At 47.7% G+C, this 10,952-nt stretch overlaps 1 protein-coding gene across 1 annotated transcript; it reads left to right on the top strand.

The window, feature by feature from the left end:
- The first annotated feature begins 334 nt into the window (after positions 1-334).
- LOC135559801 (netrin receptor DCC-like) lies at positions 335-10,479 on the top strand. The gene is made up of 4 exons (XM_065000678.1): positions 335-452; positions 843-999; positions 4,387-4,619; positions 10,334-10,479. Exons 1-4 carry the CDS (start codon positions 335-337, stop codon positions 10,477-10,479), a joined length of 654 nt encoding a protein of 217 aa, XP_064856750.1.
- The last annotated feature ends 473 nt before the right edge of the window (positions 10,480-10,952 follow it).

Here is a 10,952-nt window from a genome sequence, read left to right as displayed (position 1 = left end):
CAGCTGTATGTTTACATACATACATAGTCCGCTGCCCCTTGTCTTACCAGACGCTGTCCTGCCGGTACATCGTATAACCAGCCAGTTGTATGTTTACATATATACATAGGCCCCCACCCCTTGTCTTACCAGACGCCGTCCTGCCGGTACATCGTATAACCAGCCAGCTGTATGTTGATGTTGTTGTCGTTCAGCCACAACTCCGTGAAGCATGAGATATTTATAGTAGTAGTATATAGTAGATAGTAGATAGTTTTGAATGTCCCGTTGGTAGTTTATTCTTCCGCGTAGGTCATCGATTTTATTCTCCAAAGATTGCACGTATGCTATCAGAATGAAAGGAAGTGGGGAGGGGGGGGTTTATTCGATCGCCTACGAATTCTCAGGATCACATCAGCTGTTCACCGCTCAGGACCAGGCAGGGGGAGGGGTGGGGGAGGGGGTCCAGAGAAGTCAGGATCACATCAGCTGTTCACCGCTCAGGACCAGGCAGTGGGGGAGGGGTCGGGTGGGGGGGGTCCAGACATCAAGGAAGCATAGTACCCTATCTCTAGTTATGCAACCTTAAGCGCTGTATCTCATTCAAAGGGATGTGAGCAGCAAATGAGAGTAATGACTTATGTGCTTGGAACGTGCAAACCATTTCTGTTTTCATTTCCAGAGGGGCGTCAATCAGCCAACTGTCTTACAGTGCACGATTTATTATTTGAAAAAATATATATAGAATTTCCAACATTCTAACATTCCAACGATCAACATTCAACATTCTAACATTCCAACGATCAACATTCAACATTCTAACATTCCAACGATCCTATTTCCTGTCCCTGTTGTAATTCCAGACATTGGTCAGATGCGTCCTCCTCACGGCAGCGTGACTCCCCAGAAGAACAGCAACCTTCTGGTCATCATCGTGGTCTCCGTCGGTGCCGTTACCGTGGTAGTGGTTGTCATAGTAGCGCTGATCTGCACCCGGCGCTCCTCCGCACAACAGAGAAAGTAAGTTGGACCTTCTTCTTCTCCTTTCCTTTTCTCTCATCAGGCCCCATGTTTTCACAACTGTCCCCCCCCCCCTCTTTATAAACTCTCTTTGTTCTAGAGACGTGGGAACAGAACGGTTGAACCTCTGAGGAGATGTCCCTCAGTTGGGCTGAGTCCCAAATAGCACTCTATTCCCATTAAAGTGCACAATTATTTTATTTTTTACACTACAGAAGTAGTGCACTGTTAGGTAATAGGGAGTCATTTTGGACACGCTTTTGGACTCTACTGCAGTTTGCTAGTAGCTTATCTTCTCTCCTTTCCAAGGGATGGAGGGAGGAGGGATGGAGGGAGAGGGAGGGAGAGGGGGAGGGAGGGAGGGAGGGAGGGAGGGAGGGAGGGGGAGGGATGGATGGAGAGAGAGGGAGGGAGGGAGGAGGGAGGGAGGGAGGAGGGAGGAGGGGGAGGGATGGAGGGAGAGAGAGAGAGAGAGGGAGGGAGGGAGGGAGGGAGGGAGGGAGGGAGGGAGGAGGGAGGGAGGGAGGGAGGGAGGGAGGGAGGGAGGGAGAGGGGGAGGGAGGGAGGGAGGGAGGGAGGGAGGGAAGAGAGGGAGGAGGGAGGGAGGGAGGGAGGGAGGGAGGGAGGGAGGGAGGGAGGGAGGGAGGGAGGGAGGGAGGGAGGGATGGAGGGAGGGAGGGGGAGGGATGGAGGGAGAGAGAGGGAGAGAGGGAGGAGGGATGGAGGAAGGGGGAGGGATGGAGGGAGAGGGAGGGAGAGGGAGAGGGAGGGAGAGGGATGGAGGGGAGGGAGGAGAGGGAGGGAGGAGGAGGAGGGATGGAGGGAGGAGGGATGGAGGGAGAGGGAGGGAGGGAGGGGGAGGGAGGGAGAGGGTTGGAGGGAGGAGAGAGGGAGGGGGAGGGGGAGGGAGGGGGAGGGGGGGGGGGGGGGTGGAGGGAGGGTGGAGGGAGAGGGAGGGAGAGGGGAGGGAGGGAGGGGGAGGGATGGAGGGAGAGAGAGGGAGGGAGAGGGGGAGGGAGGGGGAGCGATGGAGGGAGAGAGAGGGAGGGAGAGGGGAGGGAGGGAGAGGGATGGAGGGAGAGGGGGAGGGAGGGGGGAGGGATGGAGGGAGAGAGAGGGAGGGAGAGGGGGAGGGAGGGGGAGGCAGGGAGGGAGAGAGGGATGGAGGGAGGGAGGGAGGGAGAGAGAGAGAGAGAGAGAGAGAGAGAGGGAGGGAGGGAGGGAGGGAGAGGCAGGGAGGGAGGAGGGAGGGGTTGGGGGGGTAGGAAGGGAGAGAGATTCTCTGTCTTGTTCTGTAAGTTGGACTTCTTACAGTACAGATCTTACACACCCTGCTATTAGTGAAGACCTTCTGATACTTTATTCATTAGATCCTTTCAACACGTGTGGGAGAGAAAGCAAAGCGAAAGTTCAGCTAGTTCGTGTGTGTGTGTGTGTGTGTGTGTGTGTGTGTGTGTGTGTGTGTGTGTGTGCGTGCGTGCGTGCGTGCGTGCGTGCGTGCGTGCGTGTGCGTGTGTGGTGTTCTTTGGATGCAACTCACCTCCAAACACGACGAGTTGTGTTTTTACCAAAAAGTTCTATTTTGGTTTCATCATATTCTCCCAATCTTCTTCTGGATCATCCAAATGCTCTCTAGCAAACAAGCTGCTTACCTATTGCAGATTCAGTCTTCCCAGCCTGGTGAAGGTCTACAATTTTGTTTCTGGTGTCCTTTGACAGCTCTTTGGTCTTGGCCATAGTGGAGTTTGGAGTGTGACTGTTTGATGTTGTGGACAGGTGTCTTTTATACTGATAACAAGTTCAAAGTTGGGGCGGCAGGGTAGCCTAGTGGTTAGAGCGTTGGACTAGTAACCGAAAGGTTGCAAGTTGAAATCCCCGAGCTGACAAGGTACAAATCTGTCGTTCTGCCCCTGAACAGGCAGTTAACCCACTGTTCCTAGGCCATCATTGAAAATAAGAATTTGTTCTTAACTGACTTGCCTGGTTAAATAAAGGTAACATTTAAATTAAATTAAATTTAAAAAAACAGGTGCCATTAATACAGGTAACGAGTGGAGGACAGAGGAGTCTCTTAAAGAAGAAGTTACAGGTCTGTGAGTGCCAGAAATCTTGCTTGTTTGTAGGTGACCAAATACTTATTTTCCACCATAATTTGCAAAAAAAATCATAAAAAATGTGATTTTCTGGATTTTTTTTCTCATTTTGTCTGTCATAGTTGAAGTGTACCTATGATGAAAACTACAGGCCTCTCATCTTTTTAAGTGGGAGAACTTGCACAATTGGTGGATGACTAAATACTTTTTTGCCCCACTGTATAATAATAATAGATAATCAAATCTAGACCCGATTTCTCCAAATGCTTTTCCGCTAACATGTTTTATTATCATACTTTTATATGAACCCTGAATTTAATTATACCTCTCTCTCTTTTACAGAAAGTGAAATGATCAATTAATAGCGACAGAGTCACACATTGTATCAGATTACTTCGCAAGCAACGTCACGTTTCTCTGAGTCCTCGACTTTAGAAGGTCGTTAGCTCAGCTTCTGAACGTCATAGAGACGAACCAAAGATATTCCCATGTACATCAGAGTATATTATTTCCCATGTACATCAGAGTATATTATTTCCCATGTACATCAGAGTATATTATTTCCCATGTACATCAGAGTATTTTATTTCCCATGTACATCAGAGTATTTTATTTCCCATGTACATCAGAGTATATTATTTCCCATGTACATCAGAGTATATTATTTCCCATGTACATCAGAGTATATTATTTCCCATGTACATCAGAGTATATTATTTCCCATGTACATCAGAGTATATTATTTCCCAGAGTATTTATTTCCCATGTACATCAGAGTATATTATTTCCATGTACATCAGAGTATATTATTTCCCATGTACATCAGAGTATATTATTTCCCATGTACATCAGAGTATTTTATTTCCCATGTACCTCAGTCACGTCTTCTTCTGGCATTTTACCTCTTGTTTCTAGCCTAAAGCATCACGTCTTCTTCTGGCATTTTACCTCTTGTTTCTAGCCTAAAGCATCGCGGATTTATGCATAGTTTTTGATCAGTATAATCAATCGCAAAACAATCGTGGCTTGCCACCTAGGTTGGGAACCCCTAATCTAAAGTACCCTCCTCGCCAAGAGCCCTGTCCTGTTCCCTAAAGAAAACTCCCTCTCTCCCTCCCTCTATGTCTCATGGGTCCATCTAACCTCTCTATCACGTCTCCCTCTTTCTTTTGTCTCTCTTTCTTACACTCTCTAAGCTTTCTCTCTCTCTCCCCCTCCGTTCTCATATCCTTTTATCACTTCCATCTTTGTCTTTCTCTCTTTCTAACTCTCTCCCTCTCCCTCCCGTCTGTAGGAAGCGTGCCACCCACAGTACAGGGAAGAGAAAAGGTAGTCAGAAGGACCTGAGACCTCCAGACCTGTGGATCCATCATGAGGAGATGGAACTGAAGAACATGGAGAAGCCTGCCAGCGCCGCCCCCTCCGGACGCGATTCACCCATCCAGGGTTCTATCCAGGATATCAGGTCTCAGTCTGTCAGTCACAGCCAATCAGGGAGCCAGATGGGCAGTAAGAGCAGCCACTCAGGTAAGACCAGGCAGAATGTTAGTGATGGTAAATATGTCTTGACACCAATAGACACCAATAATAGATGGTAACTAGTTATGGTGTCAACTCTTTGAAAACGTTCATGTTTCCTGCCTGTCTGTAGTTGTGCGGTCCATCAACAAAACAATACATTCTCGATTGTTTTTAAAGGAAAAAATGCATCAGAAAAGGGAGAAGAAGGATAGGATAAACTGTCTCTGAGGGGGAAATTGTCACCTTCTGTTATCATCATTCTCTCTTTAAAAGTATCTCTTCACATTGAAGGTGGCTGTTTCTCTGTGATGTTGTTCATAATATCTCTGTTCATAATATGTCTGTTCATAATATGTCTGTTCATAATATCTCTGTTCATAATATGTCTGTTCATAATATCTCTGTTCATAATATCTCTGTTCATAATATGTCTGTTCATAATATGTCTGTTCATAATATGTCTGTTCATAATATCTCTGTTCATAATATGTCTGTTCATAATATCTCTGTTCATAATATGTCTGTTCATAATATCTCTGTTCATAATATGTCTGTTCATAATATGTCTGTTCATAATATCTCTGTTCATAATATGTCTGTTCATAATATGTCTGTTCATAATATCTCTGTTCATAATATCTCTGTTCATAATATGTCTGTTCATAATATGTCTGTTCATAATATCTCTGTTCATAATATGTCTGTTCATAATATGTCTGTTCATAATATCTCTGTTCATAATATCTCTGTTCATAATATGTCTGTTCATAATATCTCTGTTCATAATATGTCTGTTCATAATATCTCTGTTCATAATATGTCTGTTCATAATATGTCTGTTCATAATATCTGTAACGGCGTTCGTCTGTTGAAAGAAGAGAGTCGGACCGAAATGCAGCGTGTAGGTTACTCATGATCTTTAATGAAGAAAACGAAACGATACATGAAATAACTGAATACTAAATACAAAAACAACAGAACGGAACGTGAAACTAATTACAGCCTATCTGGTGACACTACACAGAGACAGGGACAATCACCCACGAATACAAAGCGAAACTAAGGTTGCCTAAATACGGTTCCCAATCCAAGACAACGAGAATCACCTGACTGATTAGGAATCGCCTCAGGCAGCCAAGCCTATACCACACCCCTAATCAGCCGCGATCCCAAATAATACAAACCCCAATACGAAAACAACATATAAACCCATGTCACACCCTGGCCTACCCAAACATATAACAAAACACAAAAATACAATGACCAAGGCGTGACAGAACCCCCCCCCCCTAAGGTGCGGACTCCCGGACGCACCTCAAAAGCATAGGGAGGGTCCGGGTGGGCGTCTGTCCATCGTGGCGGCTCCGGCTCGGGACGTGGACCCCACTCCATGAATGTCCTTGTTCCTCTCCTTCGCGTCCTGGGATAATCCACCCTCTCCGCCGACCATGGCCTAATAGTCCTCACCCAGATCCCCACATAACTGAGGAGCCGCTCGTAACAGAGGGGCATCTCGGGACAGAGGGGCAGCTCGGGACAGAGGGGCAGCTCGGGACAGAGGCAGCCCGGGACAGAGGGGCAGCCCGGGACAGAGGGGCAGCCCGGGACAGAGGGGCAGCCCGGGACAGAGGGGCAGCCCAGGACTGAGAGGAAACCCAGTACTGAGAGGAAACCCAGTACTGAGAGGAAACCCAGTACTGAGAGGAAACCCAGTACTGAGAGGAAGCTCAGGCAGGTAGTAGGCTCCGGTAAATCCTGGCTGGCTGGCGGAACTGGAAAACTTAGGTTGACAAGCAGATCTGGAAGATTCTGGTTGTCTGGCAGATCTGGAAGAGACTGGTTGTCTGGCAGGTCTGGAAGAGACTGGTTGTCTGGCAGATCTGGAAGAGACTGGTTGTCTGGCAGATCTGGAAGAGACTGGTTGTCTGGCAGATCTGGAAGAGACTGGTTGTCTGAAAGATCTGGAAGAGACTGGTTGTCTGGCAGATCTGGAAGAGACTGGTTGTCTGGCAGATCTGGAAGATCATGGCTGACTGGCACTTCTGGCGGATCGTGGCAGACTGGCGGCGCTGTGCAGACTGGCGACGCTGGGCAGACTGGGAGCACTGGCGGCGCTGGGCAGACTGGGAGCACTGGCGGCGCTGGGCAGACTGGAAGCACTGGCGGCGCTGGGCAGAATGGCGACGCTGGGCAGACTGGTGGCACTGGCGGCGCTGGGCAGACTGGCAGCGCTGGGCAGACTGGAGACTCCGGCAGCGCAGGAGAGGAGAAAGGCTTTGGCTGCGCTAAACAGGCGGGAGACTCCGGCAGCGCAGGAGAGGAGAAAGGCTTTGGCTGCTCTAAACAGGCGGGAGACTCCGGCAGCGCAGGAGAGGAGGCAGGCTCTGGCTGCGCTAAACAGGCGGGAGACTCCGGCAGCGCAGGAGGGAAGGAAGGCTCTGGCTGTGTTGAACAGGCGGGAGACTCCGACAGCGTAGGAGGGAAGGAAGGCTCTGGCTGTGTTGAACAGGCGAGGCGCACTGAAGGCCTGGTGCGTGGTGCTGGAACTGGTGCTACCGGATCGAGGACACGCACAGGAAGCCTGGTGCGGGGAGCTGCTACCGGAGGACTGGTGTTTGGAGGTGGCTTTGGATAGACCGGACCGTGCAGGCGCACTGGAGCTCTTGAGCACCGAGCCTGCCCAAGCTTACCTGGCTCGATGCCCACTCTAGCCCGGCCAATATGAAGGGCTGGTATGTAGCGCACCGGGCTATGCACCCGCACTGGAAACACCGTGCGCTCCATAGCATAACACGGTGCCTGCCCTGTCTCTCTAGCCCAATGGTGAGCACAGGGAGTTTGCGCAGGTCTCCTACCTGGCATAAACATACTCCCTTCTAGCCTCCCCCCAATAATTTTTTGGGGTTGCTTTACGGGCTTCCTTGCCAACCGTGTTCCCTCGTATCGTCGGCTCCTATCTTCGGCTGCCTCTGCTCTCCTTAGTGCTTCCACCTGTTCCCATGGGAGGCGATCTCTTCCGGCCAATATCTCCTCCCAAGTGTAACAACCTTTACCATCCAACACGTCTTCCCATGTCCATTCTCCGAATAACTCATCCTCCTTTTGCTGCTCCAGCTGTCGCTGCCTGTTTATACCAGCGCCTCTCCGTTTTAGCCGGCGTGTCTTCCTTTTCGACTCCATTCGCCTGTAGCCCTCTTCGCACTGCTGAAGCGAATCCCAAGCGGGCTCCTGCACTCTCTCCGGGTCGGCCGCCCACCTGTCGATTTCTTCCCTCGTCGTATACTCCATGCCTCTACCGTCCATAACGTCCTCCTTTCGCTCCTGCCAGTTTTCACGCCGCTCGGTCCGTTTGTGGTGGGTGATTCTGTAACGGCGTTCGTCTGTTGAAAGAAGAGAGTCGGACCGAAATGCAGCGTGTAGGTTACTCATGATCTTTAATGAAGAAAACGAAACGATACATGAAATAACTGAATACTAAATACAAAAACAACAGAACGGAACGTGAAACTAATTACAGCCTATCTGGTGACACTACACAGAGACCGGGACAATCACCCACGAATACAAAGCGAAACTAAGGCTGCCTAAATACGGTTCCCAATCCAAGACAACGAGAATCACCTGACTGATTAGGAATCGCCTCAGGCAGCCAAGCCTATACCACACCCCTAATCAGCCGCGATCCCAAGTAATACAAACCCCAATACGAAAACAACATATAAACCCATGTCACACCCTGGCCTACCCAAACATATAACAAAACACAAAAATACAATGACCAAGGCATGACAATATCTCTGTTCATAATATCTCTGTTCATAATATGTCTGTTCATAATATCTCTGTTCATAATATCTCTGTTCATAATATGTCTGTTCATAATATGTCTGTTCATAATATCTCTGTTCATAATATCTCTGTTCATAATATGTCTGTTCATAATATGTCTGTTCATAATATGTCTGTTCATAATATCTCCGTTCATAATATCTCTGTTCATAATATCTCTGTTCATAATATCTCTGTTCATAATATGTCTGTTCATAATATCTCTGTTCATAATATCTCTGTTCATAATGTCTGTTCATAATATCTCTGTTCATAATATCTCTGTTCATAATATGTCTGTTCATAATATCTCTGTTCATAATATGTCTGTTCATAATATCTCTGTTCATAATATCTCTGTTCATAATATGTCTGTTCATAATATCTCTGTTCATAATATCTCTGTTCATAATATGTCTGTGATGAAAATGCAGAATGTTTTATCGATTTGATTTCTTATCCAGATATAGAGGACTTGGTGTTATAGTTAACAAGGCAGTAAAGGCAATAATAGTCTAAATCTGTTCTGATACAAATGTATTTGTTTATTTTCCTCACTTTGGTTGCCGAGGGAGGCTACTAAACTGATACTCCACAGACCAGGGGGTCGGCAAACCCGTGGCTCCTGAGCTTTACGCAGCTCTTCACCCTCCCCCCCTCAAGACTTCCTGGTTATTTTTAGACACCCCCCCCCTTAGGCGCCGGATAGTCAAAGTGTTCCTCATTTAGAACCATTTCATTTCATGTGCCTGAAAAGTACAAACTCCGCCTGCCGGCGGTCCCTGACTGCTAAATCAAGTGCACCTATGGGCCCACTGCAGGGCCAATCAGATCACTGTGTCTGCATCTTCCACCAGCCCACATGGAAGTTGACGCTTTTGTGAGATTTCAAAACTTATCACTAGAGAACAACTGTCAACAAATACAGCCGAGAGCTGCTGTTTTTACGAGCGAATTCATTATTCACCACAGTCAACCCTTTTATGAGCCATAAACTCCTTATCCTTTCCACTTCCCAACATAGTGCTATTATTATCGTGTGGTGTCCTTTTTTAATAAATATCAAGGAATATTTTCACGTTCTCTTGTAATAGGAGCAGCAGCTTGAATAGGTGCATGAGGCTGAAGTAATGAAGAGCCACTAGAGTTTCTCCGTCGTCTAGAAGACAATGTTTTTTTGGTCGAACCAGAGGGAGGAGGAAGAGCTGAGGGACGATGAGAAGGAGCCTCTCTGCAACAAAAAACAAATATGTAACATCTCTGCTGTAGCCTGCTGTATGTTCACTTTAATTCTCCCCTCTCGTCTTCACCCAATACTAGATTCCGTGGAATTTGGAGCCGACTGCTATCTGGGGTGTTGAATATCAGATATTGACTCTATTAGGCATGAAAATGGCTCACATTTAGTTTATTTGTGCGGCATCCCTCAAAAAAAACGTTTTCTTGTTATTATTTTATTTTTTTATTTTTTTTAACCAAAATTACTTCAAGTCATAAAGGTTGCCGACCCCTGAAGGTTGCCGACCCCTAAAGGTTGCCGACCCCTAAAGGTTGCCGACCCCTAAAGGTTGCCGACCCCTGAAGGTTGCCGACCCCTAAAGGTTGCCGACCCCTAAAGGTTGCCGACCCCTGAAGGTTGCCGACCCCTAAAGGTTGCCGACCCCTGAAGGTTGCCGACCCCTGAAGGTTGCCGACCCCTGCCTAGACACTACTTGTCATTGGTTCAACTCCTTCTTCTTCTTCTTCTTTTCCCCCTGTATCCATTCATTTAAACAGGTGGAATCCCGATGAAAAAAAGGAATCTTATTTACAAGGGATCCCTGAGTACAATAATAAAATGTCAACAAAACTTCAAAAATAGACAACACATAGAATAATGATTTCCCTTCCAGGCGGAGACAACGATGAGGCTTCCAGCTGCATCTCAACGTTAGAGCGCTCTCTAGCTGACAGGAGGGCGACACGTACCAAGCTGTTGATCCCCATGGACTCTCAGCCTAGCAACACCAGTAAGTTAACAACACACACTGACCGCTAGCGCGCGTTAGTCAATCACGATCAGCCGGAATCCATCTCAGAGAGAGAGAGAGAGAGAGAGAGAGAGAGAGAGAGAGAGAGAGAGAGAGAGACTCCACTGAGCTCAGATCAGAGATGTGGCTGGCAGGATGCAGACTCCTGAGATGACAGGCCCTCTAACGGGAAGGTAGACTCATCTCCTGGATCAGTTATTACTGAACAAACAGTCTAATCTGGATTGTACAATGAACATAGACAGTCTAATCTGGATTGTAGAATGAACAGGTCTGGAGGGAGGCTACGGTTGTTGGATTCTGATTGGTTTAACCTTATTACTGGTTGGTCGTGATTGGTCTCACCGACCACACTGTCCATTTGTGAGCACCCATCAGACAGCACGTTCCCATCCGGCACAACGACTAGCATCCTGAAAAGTGACAGGGGACTCACTGTGTCTACAGTGAGTTATACCTGAACCCTAGTGGGCATGCTCAG

Source organism: Oncorhynchus nerka, linkage group LG15, assembly GCF_034236695.1.
Source record: "Oncorhynchus nerka isolate Pitt River linkage group LG15, Oner_Uvic_2.0, whole genome shotgun sequence".
NCBI lineage: Eukaryota > Metazoa > Chordata > Actinopteri > Salmoniformes > Salmonidae > Oncorhynchus > Oncorhynchus nerka.
This window is presented reverse-complemented; position numbering and strand designations above follow the sequence as displayed.

What these genes read in the sequence shown, in the direction of transcription:
- LOC135559801 (XM_065000678.1), top strand. Translation starts at nt 335, where the DNA reads ATGAAAGGAAGTGGGGAGGGGGGGGTTTATTCGATCGCCTACGAATTC. An exon ending in TCCTCCGCACAACAGAGAAA is followed by an intron (nt 1,000 to 4,386) that starts GTAAGTTGGACC and finishes TCCCGTCTGTAG; the next exon opens with GAAGCGTGCCACCCACAGTA. An exon ending in CAGTAAGAGCAGCCACTCAG is followed by an intron (nt 4,620 to 10,333) that starts GTAAGACCAGGC and finishes TTTCCCTTCCAG; the next exon opens with GCGGAGACAACGATGAGGCT.